The sequence below is a fragment of the Microtus oregoni genome, unplaced genomic scaffold (assembly GCF_018167655.1).
Source record: "Microtus oregoni isolate MIOR12 unplaced genomic scaffold, Mior012 000013F_ref0000133, whole genome shotgun sequence".
Taxonomy (NCBI): domain Eukaryota; kingdom Metazoa; phylum Chordata; class Mammalia; order Rodentia; family Cricetidae; genus Microtus; species Microtus oregoni.
The window spans coordinates 40,517,048-40,538,971 of NW_024543072.1; the positions used below are offsets into that span (position 1 = coordinate 40,517,048).

General features: G+C 42.3%; 1 protein-coding gene across 2 annotated transcripts in view; it reads left to right on the top strand.

Annotated features, from left to right (window-relative positions):
• Positions 1 to 2,074, top strand: part of Brinp2 (BMP/retinoic acid inducible neural specific 2) — a 100,693-nt gene extending 98,619 nt beyond the window's left edge. For both annotated transcript variants that reach the window (XM_041662924.1, XM_041662925.1), the window contains exon 8: positions 21 to 2,074. In XM_041662924.1, the coding sequence (XP_041518858.1) occupies positions 21 to 1,137 (1,117 nt within the window). In that variant the 3' untranslated portion in view covers positions 1,138 to 2,074. The remainder of the gene's footprint in view (positions 1 to 20) is intronic.
• Positions 2,075 to 21,924: the final 19,850 nt, after the last annotated feature.

The following is a 21,924-nucleotide window of genomic DNA, read 5'->3' on the forward strand; positions in this document are numbered from 1 at the left end:
CTTTGTTTTATCTCTTCAAGGTCCCTGTCTTTCTGGTGGAACCGAATCCAATCCCTTCTCTACTGTGGAGAAAGCACCCTCCCCGGGACCTTCCTGGAACAGAGTCACAGCTGCACCTGTCCCTATGACCAATCTTCCTGCCAGGGCCCCATCCCATGTGCCTTGGGTGAAGGGTCTGCATGCGCCCACTGTGCTTCAGACAATAGTACTCGCTGCGGGAGCTGTAACCCTGGCTATGTGCTGGCCCAGGGACTGTGCCGTCCCGAGGTAGCTGAGTCCCTGGAGAACTTCCTGGGACTGGAGACCGACCTGCAGGACTTAGAGCTGAAGTACCTGCTGCAGAAGCGAGACAGCCGCATTGAGGTCCACTCGATCTTCATCAGCAACGACATGCGCCTGGGCAGCTGGTTTGACCCTTCCTGGAGGAAGCGGATGCTGCTGACTCTGAAGAGCAACAAGTACAAGCCCGGGCTGGTGCATGTCATGTTAGCCTTGTCCTTGCAGATCTGCCTCACTAAGAACAGCACCCTGGAGCCTGTCATGGCCATCTACGTCAACCCCTTCGGGGGCAGCCACTCCGAGAGCTGGTTCATGCCTGTCAACGAGGGCAACTTTCCTGACTGGGAAAGGACTAACGTGGATGCAGCTGCCCAGTGCCAAAACTGGACAATCACATTGGGGAACAGGTGGAAGACTTTCTTTGAGACAGTCCATGTTTACCTAAGGAGCCGAATCAAGTCCCTGGATGACAGCTCCAACGAGACAATCTACTATGAACCCCTGGAGATGACGGATCCTTCCAAGAACTTGGGCTACATGAAAATCAACACCTTGCAGGTCTTTGGCTACAGCCTGCCCTTTGATCCAGATGCTATCCGAGACCTAATTCTCCAGCTAGATTACCCATATACGCAAGGTTCCCAGGACTCTGCCCTCTTACAACTCATTGAGCTCAGAGACCGGGTCAATCAACTCTCTCCACCTGGCAAAGTCCGACTGGACCTTTTCTCCTGCTTGCTCCGGCATAGGCTCAAGCTGGCCAACAATGAGGTGGGCAGGATCCAATCCTCCCTGAGAGCTTTCAATTCCAAGCTGCCAAACCCTGTCGAGTATGAGACAGGCAAACTCTGTAGCTAATGGGGGAACTACCCCAGCACTGGCCAGAGAGTTGATCCACACATTCAGGGTGCAAAGATAATCCGAGCCCTCACCTCAGTGCCAACAGGGTGCTTCCATGGGACTTTCAGCACCTGGGAGATGGGAGCTCAAGGCTTGGACTGAAGCAGGCAAGAGACAATGAAAAAGCCACCGCACACATGCACAAGTGCATACAACACCCCTTTCCCTGCCCCCACTCACAAGGAGGCCACAGCTCAGCAGCCTCGGGTCTGTAAAGTTGGTGCTCTCTAAAACGAATGCATTTGAAGAAGAGCCAAGGAAGAGATAAAAAGAACCAGCTAAACTATGAAAGAAACGAAATGAAAATGTTTCAAGGTGATTTTTGTCATCCAGGACAGCAAGAGGGGACAAGAGTGGGAGGGGCGGGAGACCTCCCGTCTGTGGAGTCACTTTTGTATTCTTTTTAACCAGATTTCTTAAAATGTTGTTGTTCTGTGGCTCCCTGCATCGGTTCTTACTTTTTGTACACTGCCTCCCTGCACCCCGGGGGGGGGCATGGGCTGATGGCTTTCCGTGCCACTTCCTCAGAAAGAGCGTGCAGTGCTGCGGCAGAGGAGCCAACACTAAGGGCAGGGTACAGCATCCTTGCTCACTCCCTCACTTCTTCCTCCTGCCAGCCCCCTCACTTTCTCGCCCACCCACCCCCAGTTTCACAGTTTTGACTTGTTCCAAGAGCCCCTCACAGTTCATCCAGAGCCCTCTTCCCACAGCACCTGTCTGTCCAAGGAAGCAGTTTTGTCAAGTTAGAGACGATGTATATGGAAATGTTCTTTTTTAAAAAACAACAAAACAAAAAATATTTATTTTGTGATTGTTTTTCTTGTCAACCTGCTCCAGTCATATGAACCTCTGAGTAAAATTTTACTTGACTTAATGCATTTTAAAGACCCTTTTTAGTGGGGAAATGAGAGAGAAAAGAGAAACATTGTTTCTTGGATTGACTGAATGTTTATCAGTATTATCATCATCATCATCATCATCCTGTGTCTTAAAGGAGTATTCACAGATGATGTACATTGATGTGGGAGGCTGGCTGATTAGTGTATGTATGTGTTAATTTGTGTCTGTGTTAACTCAGGTGTGAAATGTGTGTGTGTGTGTGTGTGTGTGTGTGTGTCTGTGTTTGTGGGGGGGGGAGAGGGGAGAGGGAGGGAAAAACATTATATGAAAACAAAGCAGAACTTCCTTAGAGAGTCAGCACAGGTCCTGGAACCAGGATATCCATGTCAGAGGATTGGCAGTTTCTACTCAGAAGCAGCTGTAGTCCCGGAACCTGCTGAGAGAGGCTCTGTTGTCACTGTCCCTAGGGGCAGCAGAAGACTCTCCCATGTTCTATGTATTATATGGTCTGGGATCATTCTTTAAGGAAATTGACAAAGATACAAATGTGATATTCATCTTCTTCATTCTGTCTGCCATTTCCCCAACCTACACATACCAGACAGGCAACACATGCATCTCAGCTTAGCCTCCCTTACAGCAGCAAGGGACCACCTCATAGCATATTATGCAGACAACCACTTCTCTGTCCACATGGTTTATGTCCTAAGTGCAATGTGTAAGTATGACAGCTTTAATTTTATTCAGAGCAAATCACAGAGATACTAAATATCTCAGTCTGTAGCTGTGGTACATCTTAGTGGAAAACGAAAGGGGACGCAACAATAAAATGGTCCCATCTACCCAAGAATCTTGTATGCCCATTGTTGCGTATAGAAGAATTTGATGTTTCCTTTAATCAATTACAACAGCAACAACAAATCCATGGCAGGTAAGTGGCCTGAGTCACAACCTCTCTGAAGGCTTTAAACCCAGAGTTCTGGGAGGATTAAGGGTGAAAACAGCTATAGGCGAGCTAGTCCTAGTTCAAACCGTTGCTTGCTAAGTGGGGTTTATACCAGGCTCCTCAGCTGTGGGAAACAGAACAAGCAGATGACATCTCCGTCAATGGGAGTGCTGAGAAGTACCAGAGGAGGGGACGCTTGGGGAGAAGAGGGTTGCAAATGTCAGGAAGACTTTGATATATGCCTAAGATGGGCTTTATGCGAGATGTAAGGCAGGCAGTGGAGTCTGCTTTTAGCACTCGAAATGATCCTGTCTCCATGCTGGAGGAGTGGGTGGACAGAAACTTCCACTCATAAATTACGGGCACACTTTTTATGTGGCAAATTGTCAGCCGCTGTGCATAGCAAAACTCAGAGTAGGAAGAGGGAAATTGGGAATCTACTGTACATAAAGTTAGCAGCATGGAGCCCTGGCAGCGGAACATGATTGCCTCTGTAGGAAGTGAGTCAGCACACAGAGACTGACCCCTTGGGTCAATCCCACCAGTGTGCTGAGGGCAAAGAAATCTCAGCCCTACATCCCTGAATCAGAGATCAAAATGGGCTACAGTGTTGGCAGAAGGGATGTTCTTATTTGAGAGAGGAAGGACGTCTAGGATATTCTTATTTGAGAGATGAAGAACCTCTAGGAAGTCTGATAGTGTGAGATGCTGTGGTTTTAGGAACGTAGTTATCTATTCCAGAGAGTTCGTTCCTTGTCTGCGGAAAGCTTTATCTGTGAGGGTGAGTGTACCGAATGCATTAGTGCCCCTTTGACTTCAGGTGTGAGAAACAATAATTGAAGTCTGGAAGAACATTAAATATGGCAGTAGACATTTTAATACTTTGCCTAATCTTTTGTTTTGGGACTGTGATGAAGTACCATGGAGTGCCTAGTGAAGAAGAGCTTGAGTTAAAGCAGCAGACCAAAAATTTTGCTCCCAGAATCCAGAAAGAAATAAGAAAGGGACATACTTAGTGGGTAGGCCAGGGCCCTTAAGAGCAGTAGTTCTCAATCTGTGAGTCTTGACCCCTTTGTGAGGGGGTCACACATCAAATGTCCTGCATATCAGATATTTACATTATGATGCATAGTGGTAGCAGAGTTACAGTTATGAAGTAGCAATGAAATAATTTCATGGTTGGGGGTCATCACACCACAAGGAGCCATATTAATTGGTCATAACATTCAGAAGGTTGAGAACCACTGCTTACGAGAAAGCTTTAAAGGGTTGAAGCTTAGTTAAGCATAGAGATTTTCATAACACTAGGCTGTGAAATTCATTAACGAAGGAATGCCCATGTTGAAGTTTTCACCTGTAAATTCTATGATTAACCAAACATGTGAGCCACCTATTCTCAGACACATTTGCAAATAAAGAATTGTCATTAATTAGTACTGGGTTGTCAATGTCGGTGAACTCGTTGTGGAATTAAAGCTAAACCATAATTCAGCTACTACCATGCACTGGATAATAAGTCAGGAATTCAAGTCTTAATTGTAACCTCAAAGAACTAATACATCAAATGCTAATCTTCCCTAATGCTTGGGACTAATACCTCTAATACTAAATAATATATTTAATACCTGCTGCTAATAATATAATACTGTACTCCATAAATGTACTCAGTGATGAACTGCCTAAAACATAAATGAACTCACAATCCTGGGTATCACATATCATTCAGATCCTGTCCTTGGCTTCCTTTCAAAAGTATGAAAACAGTGGTTCATGATAGGCAGAGCTGCCTTGCGAGCAGACAGAATATTCTGCCTACATGATGTTCTGCCCTAAAGTCTGTAATTTCATCAGGTAGGTTTGTCCTGAATTTTAAGAGAAGTCCTCTTTTGTCATTATGCTCTGCATGGAAGCTAAAATATCCCTTGGGAGAAGTAAGTCCTACAAATTAGGCTATGGAAAGATAGAGGACTGTACTCCTGGAACGGGGAGCTTTGTAGATAACTGCCAGCCTAATATATTTATTACTGCCATAAAGAGGAAGAGGCTAAGGGGACTGGAGAAAGTAAAGAGCCTGCCTAGTTTGTATCTGTCAGCAGAGCTAGATACAGCTATCTCGTCTGTCCCTCCTTGGCTTCTCCCTGCCAGTAAATGGCATCCAAGTCTCAGGGGTGAGCAAGGCCCAGTTCAGGACTTGGGCATGTGGAAACAGACAAAGGAAACAATATTCTAAAAAGACCACTAAGAGATGGTAGTACCTCAGTGGCATTCCCTGTTGTTGGTCCTAAGAATAAATAACAGAATTTTATTCCTAGCAAACATTAAACATGGAGCAGACATGTATCCATGAAGGACATAGACAGAGCAATGGTCTTGCTCATCTCCTGATGGCCATATCAGATCACTGTGTGTAATCACATTATCTTGCCCCTGGTTTCTTGATAGTTATATTTTCTGTAAATTATCTAAAACAGTTTTTTTAAAACTTGTATTTTTCTCTCATACATTGCATCCTGACAGTAGTTTCCCCTCCATCCACTCCTCCCAGCACCCCCACCTTCCCCAGATGAATTTCTTCTCTGTTTCCCTTTAAATAAAAAAGAGCAGACCTCCTAGGAATATCCACCAAAACTGGCCTAACAAGATACAATAAGACTGGAAGCAAACCCTCATATCATGGCTGGACATGGCAACCCAATAGGAGGAAAAGGGTCCCAGGTGCCAGCAAAAGAGTCAGGGACACCCCCATTCCCATCTTTGGGAGTCCTATAAGAACCCAAAGCTGCACAACCACAAAGTATATGCAGAGGATCTAGTTCAAAGTCATACACAGTCTGTGTTTGTTGCTTCAGTTTCTGTGAGCCCCTATGAGTCTTGATTATCAATTATAGATTTTTGACTATCACTAAAGTCTTCTGGGGTCTGCACAAAATCTTTGTTTTGAATGCTAGAAGCCTTGGTAGCCACTAGCTTATGAAAGCCTTGAACTGTCAGTGTGGACTGGATTTGGGCAGTAGCCAAGAAGAGCAATGAAGTGATACCCTAGTGCAGGCTATCTTTCATACAAAAAATAAGCACCAAGTGGTTTTGGTGTTTAACCAATGACACCAGGAGAGCCTACACTCCTGGAAAGGTTCTATTCTCTTTAGATGAGCATTATACTTGAGAAAGAAGAAAGATGGGCTGGAAAGGTATGGTTGTCTGTCGGGACAACATGTACTACCTTCTGACTTTTTATTGTGGTTCTGCCTTCAGTCAGTCTTGTGATTAAGCTAAGATTTTTTTTTTTTTACATCTGTGGCATTCAGCTTGCTCCCCCATGGAAGAGGGGGTTGGATTTTCCACAGAGGTTCTGAGGGTTCTTCTACGTTATCCTTTGCCAGCGGGAAGAACAGTGAGCACAGCAGACTCTGTAACCTCTGAGTCCAGCCAATCTTCATTTGTATCTTGGACCCACGTTTACCATCTGAATGACCTTCATTTGCATCTTATGGCTACAGCCCAATTGCATCGCATCTACTTTCTTTACCTGAACATTTATCTCCTGTCTTAGTTAAGGTTTTTATTGCTCTGAAGAGACACCTTGACCACAGCAACTCTTATAAAGAAAGCACTTAATTGGGGTGGCTTGCTTACAGTTTCAGGGTTTCTGTCCATTACCATCATTGTGGGGAGCATGGTAGCAGGCAGACAGACATGGTGCTGGCTCCATTTTGGCTTACAGGGAACATGAGTAAACTGACTCACTGGGTGGTATCCTGAGCATAGGAAACCTCAAAGCCCCCCCCCCCCCACACACACACAGTGGCACACTTCCTCTGACAAGGCCACATCCCTTAATAGTGCCACTCCCTTTAGGGACCATCTTCTTTCAAATAACCACATCTCCCAATATTGTTTTGCTCTACACTCTTTAAATTTCAGAAGACACATCCCCCCAAATCACCAAAACTCAATGTCAACCACAGTGTCTAGTCTATTCATCACTGACAGGTCCTCTCTATGTTAATTACCAGGTTGTCAAGACCCTACAGAACATGTCTATAAGGTTGTGCATGTGATGGAGGACACTCAACAAGAGTGGGTCACTCTCCAGTAGAAATGTGTGGAGTATTGTGACAACACAGAAAAATTAAAAACTACCTCTTAAAGAAACACTCACAAAATAGTTGCTGCTCTTCTAACAACTACGGGAACAGTGGCCCAGGTCACCAGATATTTCTCCTGATCCCTTTTAGAGGTAGAAAACAGAAAGCACAGTAAAGAGCCCCTCTGCTGGCACCACATGGGTACACTACCATTCACCAAGGAACACTTAAGTCATTTTCACAGGAGCACCCTCAAGGGTGTAGTGGTGTGAGCCAGGCGGCAGGGGCACAATCCCAGTACCTGGGAAGCAGAGGCAGGTGGATCTTAGTGAGTTCAAGGCCAGCCTAGTCTACACAGCAAGTTCCAGGACAGCCAGACTCTTACACAGAGAAACCTTGTCTTGAAAAACAAACAAAAGGACAAAAGCAAAGAGAGCAGTGGTGTGAAAATGACTCTTCTTGCTCTTTACTTCCCCCCAAAATCCTGATTCACAGGGCGTGGGCTTGGACTCTGCATTTCTAACAGACTCCCATGGCAAGGCTGCTGCTGCTTCTCCAGGAATCACACTCCCAAGGATGCTTTCAGAAAGCATGTCTCATTTCCCTGTCGTATTCAGGAATTTAAACCAGAAGGCTCTGGGGAAATGCAGGAACTAATAAAAGAATCCATCACTTCTGGCTCTAAGCTTACGGATGAAAATCTTGGTGCTCTCCTGGCCCTTCATTTCTACTCCGTTTAAGAGCTTGACGACTGACCTATATACACCAATAGGAGACAGAGGGCAGGGTGACAGGAACAAAGGGAACTTGAATAAATGAAACTTCTGAGGCCTCCAATCTGACTTGCTTTATGAATGTGTGTTTACAGATAAGCAGCCCCAAGGACTGGCTGAGTCATGCTGACTGAGTAAAGGTCTTTTCTCCAAGCCCATCAGAGTCAATCTTCTGAGGAGAGGGCCGGGGAGTACCCATCACTGATGGAAACATACATCAGACGAGATGATTGAACTTGCACTAGCGATATGCGAGCACTCAGAGGCCCCCAGGCCTTAGAATATACCCAGAGCCTCCGAGGCACCTAATCTAAAATAGGAAATGAATTATTCTTACTTTCAGTTCTGTCCTTCTCAGCTCCAACCTGCGCGATTACCGCTCTTGCATCATTAATAGAAACAACGGCCAAGATTTATGAAGGGTCATTCTTTCAAGGCTCTCAGAACTTGGAAGAACAAATCAATCAAGATTATTTATTGAGCATTTTCAGCTAGGAGCTGTGGGAAATAAAGCAAACATGGATTTAGTGTGTACACTTCCTTAATTCAAAAGTCTGCAGATGACTGAGGGAATGAAACTCAGGGAGGTGGGGAGAAACTCACAATTCCAGGAAGGCAGGAGCTGGACGAACCTTGCTTTCCAGAATCAGACAGTTCCAGCTGCGCCTTGTACAGGTGTGCAAGGCTGGATACATCATTCATTCTCTTGCAGCCTCAGCTTGTACAGAAATAAAAGGCAGGCAATAGCTGTGTATTCATAGGTTATGGTGATGGTCAGTCAAATGGCATGAAGCATGACTGATTCATCACACATGCCCAATACATTTGGGTTGTTTTTATTGTGTTAGATGGTATCTATTATTGAAGGGAAGGAAGGGGAAAAGAGGGAAGGTAAGGGGAAGGAAAAAACAAACTGACGGAGGACTCACGTGACTTGCTTGCTAAGCAAACGTCTTCCTGGAAACAGAGAGGGGTTTATCATCTGGGCCTTTACATAAAGGTCATTAGGTAATATAATGGAAAAACTCCCCTATTACAGTTTTCAGAAGACACAGATAAGCCATTCAAATGGCTATTTCTTGTATAGACCTTCTCTAAAAGCAGCGAATATAGTATTACAGCATAAATCATCACCAAAATGTCTGTGCCCAGCCAGGTCATGTGGCCCAGGGACGTTGTTCTGATGATATAACTTATTTCAATGATAGAGCTTGGAGTCCCTAAGAGAATGGCTAATTAACATGTCCATTAGACGGCCTCCTTCCAATGATGCATCTTAAGTGCACTTCTCACAAGCACCAAATTGCAGTCAATTCCTGGCTGAATTATGTGATGGGAGCCAGGGTGCAGTCCTGCCATAAGGTTCCTAGACACACACAGGAGAGAGGCAGAGTTTATTCCAGTCATAGTGAAAGCACAAGATAGAGGTAGATAGAACGGTAGAGAGAGTTGTACTAGGCAGTGGATGCTGGGGGATCTCCTTCAGCATTCAGTCTTTGAGATGCTGGACCACTTTGGATGGTCTTGGGTAACAAGTGGGGGCAACATATGCCCTGGGTAGTATTCAGCAACACAGTGAAAAGTCTGCTGAGAATTTCCATTCCATCACTAAGCTCCTGAATCCACATCTTCATTTCACTGTCTGTAAAAGCACAGTTTCATTCACATACAGCTCATGGAGTTCATCCTCTAAAGGTGTGTGGTTTTATGATTTTTATTTGAAAAGTGTGCACAGATCCTCACCTACTACCTCCAGAACATTTCTATCTCCCAAGGGAGAAACCCTGAGCATGGCAGCGCTTCTCGGTTTTCCGCATACTATGAGCAAACCAGCTGAGAAGAATGGATCATTTGGGCTCAAGGTTTCAGAGGTTTCCGTTCATCATGGTGAGGAGGATGTGACAGGCCAGAGTAGCTCACCCCATGGTAGCCAGGCAGTTAGAGATTCTGCCTACATTCACTGCCTTTCTCCTTTTATTCCACCCAGGTTCCCCAGCACAGTGGGTGTTATTCTATTTCCATACCTGATACAGTGACAAATACCCCCAACTAAAAGCAACCTTGAGAGAGAAAAAAAATCTATTTGACTTACAATTCCAGGTCACTTCCCATTTTGAGGAAAGTCAAGACAGGAACTCTTACAGCAAGATCTCAAAGCAGGCTCCCTTGCTATTCCACACAGTATCACCACTGTAGTAGTAGGAGCGGCGGGGCTGCGTCCCCAGCACCCCGGCTGCCTGGCTAGCTTATGCCCCGAAATAACAACACACAAATTGTATTCATTTAAACACTGCTTGGCCCATTAGCTCTAGCCCTTACTGGCTAATTCTGATATCCCGATCAACCCATCTCTAATAAATTGTGTAGCACCGGTCTTACCGGGAAAGATTCAGCATGTCTGACCTGGCAGCTTGCTTCATCGTGTGTGTCTGCCTCAGAGAGCAGAGCTATCGCGTCTGCCCGGGAGAGGGGAGCATGGCGTCTCTGAGCTCACTTCCTCTTCCTCCCAGCATTCTGTTCTGTTTACTCCACCCACCTATTTTCTAACCTATCAGGGCAAGCAGTCTCTTTATTTAATTAACCAATGACCTTCCTCCATCACACTACCTACCAAGGAACTCAGTTTATAGCTAAAGAAATGCATCAGGAACCACGGAAGATGTAGCTAGCTTGCTGGCAGCAAATGCTTACCTACCTTTCTTACATAGTTCAAGACCATCTGCCTAGGGAATGGTACCACCCTCAGTCAGATTGGCCCTCCCGCATCAATTAAAAACCAAGGCAATCTCTTCACAAGGGTGTCCCACAGGCCAGTCTGACCTACATAATTCTCTTCCCAGAAAATTCTAAGATGTGTCAAGTTGACAGGTAATGCTCACCAAGACAGGTGAAGTGGCTCACCTCACAATTAAGGCTAGGTCTCTGCCCTTTAGTTAATATTCCCTGGAAGTCCCCCTGTAGACATACCCACATGCAAGTGTTACTAATCTAATTTCTTCTTAATTTAATCAAGCTGACAATCAAGATCAACCAACACACATTAGCAGCCACTCTCTACTCCTGCTCAATCCCAACCCTAGGTAACCAACATTTAATCTATCTGAACGGAATTTTCTATTCAGAACTTTTCATGTAAATGGACTCACACAAAATGTGGTCTTTTGTGTCTGATTTCATTCAGTTAGTGTAGTATTTTCAACGTTTATCTATGTTGTAACACACATCAGAATGTCACTCCTTTGTAAGATCAAATAATAGTCCATTAAACAGTTGTAGCAATTTTTGTTTACTCATTCATCAGGTATTTAGGTTCTTTTTGAATTTTACATTATTAACATATAATTCTGCCATGAATATTGTGACATGTTTTTGTGTTGAAATTGGATTTCAGTTCTTCTGAGTACATACTTGAAATGGATTTGCTGGGTACCGTGGTATCTTCATGTTTAACAATTTGAGGATCGGTAAGATTGTGCTCCAAAGCATCTGCATCCTTTCACACTCTCACAGCACATTCCTTCTAACCCAGGTTTTGGTCTTTTCATGTAGCCATGCCAATGGATGTTAAGAGGTAGCTCATTACAGGTCTTCCTTGCATTTCCCTGAGGGTTAATGATGCTGAGTGTGTGTGTGCTTATTAACCATTTGTATTTCTTCTTTCAAGACATTTTTCCCATTTTAAAAAGGCAATTAAGTACGTTTCAATTTAAGAGCTCTTTATGTACTCCACATATGATTCCCTTATCAGATACATGATTAACAAATATTTTCCCTCTTAAATGAATAAGATTTTTGTTTTCTTAATGCTGCTATTTAGAGAACAAAAGTTTTAAATTTTGATGAAACCCATTTATTTACCTACTAATCAAACTGTTATTTCTAGAACACATTTCTAGAAATGTGTTCCTTGGTCACAGTCACCAAAATATGTGCCTATGTTTTGTTCTAATAATATAGTTTTGACTGTCTATTCCAAGCTTCTGATTTATTTGTGTATACTTTCATTGTAGAATACAAGCTAGGAGTCAACTTTATTATTTTGCATAGAGATATACAGCTTTATCAGTGTCATTTATTAAAATTTTCCCATGGAATTTTCTGGGCACAAATGTCAAAAGTGACTGAGCATAAAGTTATGGCTTGATTTCTGGATGATAAATTCTACCTCATGTATCTGTGTGTCTATCTTCATGCCAGTAGAACACTCGCTACTGTTGTAGCACTTAGTACATTCTGGAATATAGAATTTTAGAGACTCTGACTGTTTTTCTTTCTATCGAGGTGTTTTAAATATTTTGGATCACTTACATTTCAACATATATTTTAGGTTCAGCTTATCAGTTTCTACGAAAAATTAAGGCAGTTCAGGTATTTTGTTTGTGTATAGAACTATAGATGACTTTTGAGTGCTGATCTTATGTCCAGCAACCTTGTTGAAGTTGCTATTTCTTGTTCATTAGGCTTGTATTGCTATAATTTTTATATACCCAATATTTCATTTATACATACACACAATTCCCCTCCTCTTTATTTTGTGGAATCCCATTTTTAGCTATTATGCTTTTATCCTTGAGTCAGAGTAGAGAGGAGTTTTCATTCTGAGTCTTTTACTAGAAGCATTTACTAGGAGAAGATTCTTTTATTGTGGGGGTCAGATAATCATATAAAAATCACTGCCAGGATTGTGTGAATGCACAAAAAGTTTCCAAGAATGAATATAGAAGATTATGAAACTACTAGGTAATCCATAGTGCTTGTTCAAAGGCTTTACACAGCTTCAGTTTTCTTGGCTGTCTTGAAAGACCACACTGCAGGGCAGCAGTGATTCAATCAATTTTAATAAATGAGACCTGTGCACAACATCCATACTTGCCCTTGTGCCTGTTTGGTCTACATATTCTTTGTGCCAAGGAGGCCAATGGAAGAGACTGGCTTTCTTTAGCTGACCAAGTCATTCTGCCTCTTGGTTTCATGCCTTTTCTATGGAAGATGTTCTTCGGCAGCATTAACATGTAGTTGAAACATCTTGGCATTTCCTGTGTGCTTCATAGTTCCATTCACAAGCCTCTTTCCCAGAATTTCTCATGTTTTGATCATTGAATCATTCTCCCTCTGGGTCCTTAACAAGACAGGGTATTCACCAGTATTATAAATTCATGTATATTTTTATCTTAGGTCACTGCTCTCTCTACACAAAGTGGATGACCAATTATACCCCATATAAGACCTTCGACCAATAGAAAGAAGTTTTACTTATCACAGTCTATCAAAAATCCTTAAGTAAAGCTTGGCCATTTTACTTCTCTGTTAGTTAGGCATTAAAGTCTTCTCATTAATCTGTTGATTAGATCCACAGGAAAAAATGTTAGGGAATTTAGTGACAGATAGCATGGAATTCTGTGTTACTTGCTTGTTTAGTTTGCTAGTGCTCTCTAGCCCTGACTGTGACCAATCTTAGATGTACCATGCCTATGTTAGAGTGGATTGGTGCACTTCGTAATTCGGTAGCTTTTACTTAAATCATCAAATAATGGGCAGCTCAGGTTGCTTATAGTTTCATAGCCAGAAACTCTGTGTTTGCCAAGGTCCAGTAGCACTTTAAGAGTTGATGAATCATTATTTTCTCTTAATAGCATGGGGTTTCTTCAGAAGACAAATGTTCTACATGAATTTGTAGACAATTTTTGACAAGTATTCTAAATGAAATTCTTCTACTGGATTTTATATAAACTCCAGGCATAATTGTCATAGCTAATTTTGGCTGTCAGCTTCACATACCTGGGAAGAGGGAACTCAACTGAAAAATTGCCACAAGCAGATTGGCTGGTGGAAATATCTATAGAGCATTTTTTTTATTGCTGCCTGATGTAGGAGGGCTCAGATCACAGAGGGTGATGCCACTACTAAGCACTGTAATGGACCTGGGTTACAAAAGAAAATTAGTTTCCATGTGTGGGGGAGCTTTTTGAAATTAGAGTTGCTGTTGAATTCTAACTTTAAGCCATGATGATCCAATAAGATACATGAGGTTATTTCATTTTTTTTATCTGTTGAGGTTTGTTTTGTTACCTAGTATGTGGTCACTTTTTGAGAAGGTTCCATGAGGTACTGAAAAGAAGGTATATTCTTTTATGTTTGGGTGGAATATTCTATAGGTGTTTATTAAGTCCATTTGAGTCATAACATCTGTTAGTTCCATTATTTCTCTGTTAATTTTTTGTCTGGAAGACCTGTCCACTGGTGAGAGTGGGGTGTTGAATCCTCCCACTATTAGTGTGTTGGGTTTAATGTGTGATTTAAGCTTTAGTAGTATTCCTTTTACGTATGAGGGTGCCTTTGTATTTGGGGCATAGATGTTCAGTATTAAAATTTCCTCTTGATGGGTTTTTCTTATAACTAATATGAAATGTCCTTTGTTGTCTCTTTCGATTGATTTTAGCTTGAAGTTTGCTTTATTAGATATTAGGATAGCTACACCAGTTTGTTCCTTAGGTTCATTTGATTCAAGGTCATGTGCTCAACTTTGTTCATAACAACAATATTTGTCATGGCCAGAACCTGGAAACAACTTAAATGACCCTTCACCAAAGAATGGATAAGGAAAATGTGGTACATTACACAGTGGAGTACTACACAGTGAAAAACAATAATGACATCTTGAAATTTACAGACAAAAGCATGGATCTAGAAAACTCATATTGAGTGATGTGACCCACACCCATAAATACAAATATAATTTGTACTCACCCATAAATGTCTTTTAGACATAAAGCAAAAAAAAAAACAGCCTACAGTTCACAATTCCAGAGAAATTAGACAACAAGAGACACATACATGGATCTAATCTACATGGGAAGAAGAGAAAGAGAAGATCTCCAGAGTAAATTAGGAGTATGGGGATCATGGGAGAGGGTAGAGAGGGGAAGAAGAAGGGAGGGGAGTGGAGAAAAATATATAGCTCAATAAAAACAATTTAAAATATAAAACTCATCTCTATTTAGAAAAAAAAGAAAATTAAGAAGAGTCAGTAATATTCCATTGTGATCTCTAATTAGTTCCAGGCAACAGGTTTAACAATGTGTTCTCGCCTTGAAATCCTGCCTTGGTTTTTCCCAATGACAGACTATAAAGTAAAAGATAGCATAAACCCTTTTATCCATAAGTTGCCCTTGGCTATGGCATTTATCATAGCAACAACAAACTAGAACAATTATCTTTTCCTACCATAGATGCTGTGAGGTGTTGATTATAAACTTGATGCTAATTTAAAATTACCTAAGATGCAGATCTCTAGGCATATCTCCGTAAGCTTTTCCAGACAGGTGTAATTGAGGCAGGAAAACACACCCCTGTTATGAGAGGTACCATCATACGGACTGGAGCTTTGTACTAAACAAAGAGGAGAAAGCAAATAAAGCAGCAGCAGCATTCACCTCTCTGTTTCTTGATGGCAGACACAATGTCTTCACATTCCTGCCAAGCTTGCTCTACAATGATGGACAGAACCATCAAACTTTGAACCACAATAAATTCTTCCTTTGGTTGCCTTGCCAGGCATCCTGTCACAACAATGAGAAAAATGGCAGACACAGATACCAGAGAACTATTGGTTCTCCTGGGTAATGTGGCACAAGGTTCCTGACAATTTGACCACAATTTGGTCATTCTACTGAGCTCTTTCCTCCATTTCTCACAGCCTCCAGCTTTTTGTGTTAATTAGAAAATGGGTTACCATAGTAATGTCTAGCACAGTATATTCATCATGGCTCCCAGGATCTGAAAATATCATTATTTTTGTGCTATTGTATCCATATTGGGAGATATAAGATACGATCCTGTGTCGGCTATGTTGGAAGGGATTGCTTGAGTGCTCTAGCACTACTGAAAAAAAAAATCATTAGTGTGCTGAGATTCTGAAGACCCAATGTCCACCTTCTAGAGCATATATATTTTCATAAGACTTATAAAATATTTGTAACTTATTATTACAGTCCTCTTAGCACAGCACTGTCAGCAATGGACAGTAATTGTCAGCTGTGGAATGCCAGGCTCTCGGTCGATTTTACAGCAATGTCATGGCAGAGAAAAACTGTTACCCTAAGAATTGCAATACCTGTCTCCAGTTCACACTATTGTGTGCTCTTCTCCAGTTCACACTATTGTGTGCTCTCTTCTGCTATTCACAGTTGCAATACCCTTCTCCAGTTCACACTATTGTGTGCTCTCTTCTGCTATTCACAGTTGCAATGCCCTTCTCCAGTTCACACTATTGTGTGCTCTTTTACAGCTCACAGTTGCAATCCTCTTTTCCAGTTCACACTATTATGTGCTCTCTTCTGCTATTCACAGTTGCAATACCCTTCTCCAGTTCACCTAATCATGAATTACTTCTGGCCCATCTCTCTGATAGAGAGGGAAATGAATTTATTCAGCAGCTCCCCTGTTGGTATATGCTGAAGTCTGTCATCAATCCATTTTAGGGAAAACACCTCTGGCACAGTAGCTGTAATTAGGGCCACTATTTGTTCAAGCAGTGATTCATTCAGTTGAGATACACTCTCTTTTTGTATGTCCAGTTTGAATGGAACCTTCATCTTTGTGTTCTTTACATCCTGGTAATTATCACGTTTCTCTACCATTTCCTTATATTTAAAAAATAACTAAATAAATCAGGTAGGACTTTTTACTCACTATCTTAGCTTGAGTAGGAGCAAAGATTCAGTGGCTTTCATGCCATCTCTGCTATTTTATTACCCACAGGGTGAAGAACAAAGGTGAAGGTTTCCACCAAATTCCAGGAACTATTCAACTATGCCAATCAGATAGGATGACTATCAGATAGGATAAGTACAGTGACTGTATTGGAAGGCAGATCCAAGATTGCAGGTTTACATTTATTCCTTAGCCCTACACAGCCCTATTCTAATCGGGCATTATGTAAATTGGCTCCCTAGTTGAGTATTAACATCAATTCTGTCACAATATCCAACAACCCTTCAGAAGTCTTGGCACTCCTTTTCCCAAATGTTATTATCACTTGAGAAAAGAACTTTACCTTTTGAAGGACTGGAGGACTTTCATCTGACTACAATTGCTTCGGACTTGCACAATTTCTTTTCATTTGGAATCAGTGTCTCCTTCTGCCTCCAGGGTCCTAAGGGTAAGAACTGACTCAATTCTGGACACCTTACAAAGTTATATGGACTTTAATTTGAGAGATTCTTTAAGACTTCTCATACACTCTTGACATATCTCGATTCTGTAGACTGTAAAGTATTCCCTTTGACTGCTCATTTAATACTTTTCTGGCAACAACAAACTCCAATGATGCCTTTGAAAGTCAGAGAGCACTCTACCAGGCCTATGAAAATGCTATTTGAGCTTTGATGCACTCTAATTTCTGTCCTTACAGGGCTTCATTGCCACAACCGTGATCCTGTTGATTCTGAGAACCAAGTGCCACTGTCTATAGCTTTAGATCTTTATTATAGGCTTTCCCAAATTGGGCTAATTGCTATTATCAGTCTCTTCTATCATCAGCTCTGTTCTAAAGAGCAGAGTCTCCAATGAGCTGGTCCTCCTCTCCAATGCGTTCCTCATTGTTTTGACACTGGGAATTCCTCTTCCTTAGACTCTGTCACAGGCTATCTTCAGTGGTGAGGTTTCTTGTCTTATGTTTCATCTGCTCAACATCTTGGAACCATTTGCTCTTTTCTGTCACCATCCTCTGTGGCAGTACTGGTACATCTTCATGTGAATATATATTTTGAAGATTCTAAGATACCTTTCAGTGACTTGCTGGTAGCATCTCCCAATTTCAGATTATGGTATCAAATCATATCCAAAGAGACTATCCTGGTATAAAGAAACTCCTATGTAGCACGGATCTAAGCTCAAGGCATGCATTCTGAGGACTTGTAGAGACAGGATCTTGGCCCGTTGGTTCTGAGGATTATGTAGAGGGAAGAACTAGTACTTGCATGCTCTGCTTCACGGATTGGTCACCTTTCACCCCTTAATATCTGTCTCTGGGTTTTTTATTATTAAAGCCATTTAGATTTGTGCTACACTCCTAACTATCTAATCTCGTGTTCTGCCCATCCTGCTCCATCACTCCAGAATTTGGTCTCATATACTACCAGCTCCTGGCAGTATCTCTGCTCTGCAGGTTCTTTGGTACATGACTGCTCATTCCACATCAGAATTCAGCACACCACTAGACTGGTTGTCCTGTGATTTGCTCTTTCTTGTTGACTAACTATCAGCAAACTAAGTCCAAATAGATCCTGAAGCAAGCAAAAGTTGACTCGAACAGTGTACGGCTTCTGCTCTCTCTTTAAGTGAGTGGTTTACCACATTCTTCTAACAGTGAAGAGAGGCTGTGGAAGGGACTTGTGAAAGCCCAGCCAATCGAAGCTCTTCGCTGCAACCCCATTTCAAATCTTGCCTTTTTCTATTAGGGCTATGTACCTGGCAGAAGAGGCTTACTGAGGCCAAAGATTCAATCCATCCAAAGACACACCACTCACCTGATTAGGTACTGAGCCTAGCTTACTGTTCTTTTGATATTTGGCGACAGTGTATTAGAGTTTCCTTAAATGCTGCTGAGGAGGCCTCTTGAATTGCACATTTTGCTTTGAAATGGGAATTAATCATTCTAGCCCGCCATTGTTTATTTTCTACAAATCACCAAACTCCATATTAATAATAACCTTTTCTTATGTGTCTTTCAGGCACAGGTAGCACTGTTTCAGATTAGTCCACCATCGGTAAGATGCTAATGATGGCGCAATGATTTCTTAGCATTTCATTCTCGCACTGATAGAGCCCAAAGGCTGCTCTCCTCCACCTCCTGCAGCCATGGATAGCCAGCTATTGACACATGCACAAAATTCCATTTTAATGATGAGGTTGGTAAAAAACACTTTTGGCATCAAGAAATTCTTAGAAGGAAATTACATACAAAGAAATTCACACGAAGACAGGTTTAAGTTGAAGGAGAAAATAACTTGTCCAGAGCTTATAACTAAGACATGAGCTGACACTGTCTGTGGTCAGTGATGGAGTCTGAATGGTCAGTCCTTTAGAATTGTCCTTAAATGAGATGAGGGCCTTCCATATCACCAGTCAGGCAGTCACTGGTAAGAGCTGCCTCCCTAGTGGAGCCGTGCCTTTGGAGAAGCCAGTTCACTGTGACGGAGGGCGATTTCTAGTAAGATGCTAGTATGGACTGTAAACAGTTGGTCTTCCAGAAAGGTAGGGGTGTCTGTGTCAAACACAGAGAGGGCACCCTTCTGCCTCAGCCACATGGGTCATTATCTGTTGTGCTTTGGATAAAAGGTGGTCCCCAGGACAGAACAGTAAAGTATATGACTCCAGAGCATCTCAGAATCTGGCCAGACCTTTCTGCCATCATAGGCTCCAGGAAGTAAACACATATACTAATTTGGAGGACTTCCCCTTAAGAAGAGAGCACCACAGGGACACCAGGGATCACAGGATTTGTTCTACCATGCCCAATTGTCCAGCCTCAGGGGTTACTGTGTCAGTGGTCCAAATGAGTCTAGCTACCACATGAGCTGATAGCAAATCCCGGCATCACACACAGTAGGCTTGGTTTTCAGACACAGAGAATGCAAGTGTTACAAGGCTGCAGGGGCCTCCACCCAGGTCTTCTTTAATGGAAGACCTTGGCAGCAGTTAACATGTCATAGGGTCAGATTTCCTGTGAGCAGCTCCTGAATAGGTTCTATATGAAGCTAAGGCTGAAACGAATGCTGCACCAGAGACCCTGGGAAGTTAGAGATGCCAGGAAACTAGAACGTCTGCTGTTTCAAATCAAATGAATAGAGCCAGCCCGGAAGAGAAAATGTGTACAGGCACCACCAGAAAGGCTGTAGAGATGAGCTTGCCCAGGCCTTTGGAAGCTCCAAATTTTCCAGATGGCAGACATGAAACTACAAGATTTAATGCTTGCCATACTAGGTTCGGTCTTGTTTTGGTCCAGTTCCTCCTTTTTAACACCCCTCCTTTTATTAGCTTACAGGTATGGGTTTGAATTGATTCTCAAAAAAAAAAAAAAGACTCTGGACTTGACATTTTGAACAATGTTGAAGCTCTTAAGAATATGGGGTCTTGGAAATGGACTGTTCTAGCTTGCTTCTTTGTTACTGTAATAAAAGACTGTAACCAAAAGCAACTTAGAGAGGAAAGGTTTACTTGGCTTACAAATTAGTCTATCATCAAGAGAAGCCAAGGCAGGAACTCAAAGCAAGACCTAAAACACAGACTTTGAAGAAATTCTGTTTACTGGTTTCTTACCCCTGGCTTGCTCATCTACCATTCTTATACACCCTGGGCCCATTTACCTGGGGATGACACTGCCCACAATGGCCAAGACCCTCCTCTATCAATTAACAATCAAGAAAATACCTCACAGACATACCTCCAGACCAGTCCAATAGAGGAAATTCCCCAGCTGAGATTGATTCTGTCCAGGGGACTGTAGTTTGTTTCCAATAGCAATAATAACAATCATCATCATCATCATCATCATCATCATATGGCCTGGATGCATTGCTGGACTGTGAGACTAGCACGAGCATTTGGGGAGCCGGGGTAGAGTTCAATGGTTTGCATATGAAGTAGTTCCCAACAGGCTCTTGGATGGATGGCTGCTCTACTGCCAGCACTATTGAGAGGGATTTGAATCATAAAGCTACAGACTTCATAAATGTGCTTGGGCCTGGCTGAAGCAGGTCATTAGAAAGAATGGCTTTGAAGAGCATATTTCATTCTGCATCCTTTCTATCCCCCCACCCCTTCTCTCCCTCCAAGTCTGCATCCTGGCTTTTACAAGGTAACCATCAGCTAGCTACTCCTGCTAAAGAGAGGGCCAAGGGACTATGGCTTGAAATTCTGAATTTATAAGCCAAATACAAGTTTATTTTCCCTTTTTAAGTTTTTTTTTTCAGGTATTTGTCAGAGTGATGAACACGACAGTCATTTCTATTATCCTTCCTCCTATATTGTTGCCTGTGGTTCACGGTTCCTCCACACTAGAGTCTTTATAACTCTGAAGATAGTGTTGCTTATTCTGGATATGCAAGATTACTTCTATAAGCAAAAACAAGGCACTCTTCTACTGCGGTACCACTTTAAATGACACCTTAATTTAGCAAGCAAGTGGGAGCCATAATGGAAAATCTTACCAATCAGGTTGGTAAGATTAATCTAGAGTCCGTTCTGTTGGCAGTATGGAAGCTATACTTGCTAAGAATGAGGCAAACTGGTTAAATATGTCTGTAATACAAGAGAAGAAAAAATTTTTTTTCTTGACATTACAAGTTTTATTATGACATTGTCCTGATGATTAATCACTTTAAGACTTTCAGACATTATCTGCTAATTACTGTTGCCCTGTCTTGTAGTCTCCTGACTCTTTCACCTCCAGGGTCAAGTCCTAAGACATAAAGTCTACCCTGTTCTCACTAGGGAGGGAGAAAATAGGAGAATGACGGTGACGAAAGTTCAACAAAACCGTCTCCCTGTTTCTCTTTGGCACATAGGAAATCTCTATTTGCCAGTCCCCTCTGCATTAGTTGGGACCATGTGCCTGAGCTCTGGACAAAAAAACTGAGCAAATGTGATTTTCCAGCCCCTTCCAGACCTACATCATGGACTGTTCACTTTGTTCTCTTGGAGAAGCCAGGCAAAAGCTAAGAAATGAATATCAGTCAAGGTCAAAGGCATGATATAGAAGGTATAAGGGTCCTTGGATCTCTGCTTGGAAGAGAGCTATCCTTGCAACATCAGTCTGGGATGGAAACCATCACCTGTAATGTCTAATGTCACTTCTGGAGAATCCAGGGTTGTCTGGTGCAGCATTTGGCTTACACTAACTCAGAGGCAGCAAATGGCTGTGAGTCAGAGGAAACCCAAGGGAGCCAGCGAGTGCTCTGCTTCTCTCTGGCTCCGGGCACTGATTCCTTGATTACTCTGTTAGCTTCTCTGCACCTATACAGCAACTTCAGCCATCCAGAATAATCATTTCAAAAATAAACAAATTTACATTTGAAAGTCACCTTGGTGAGCTTAAGAG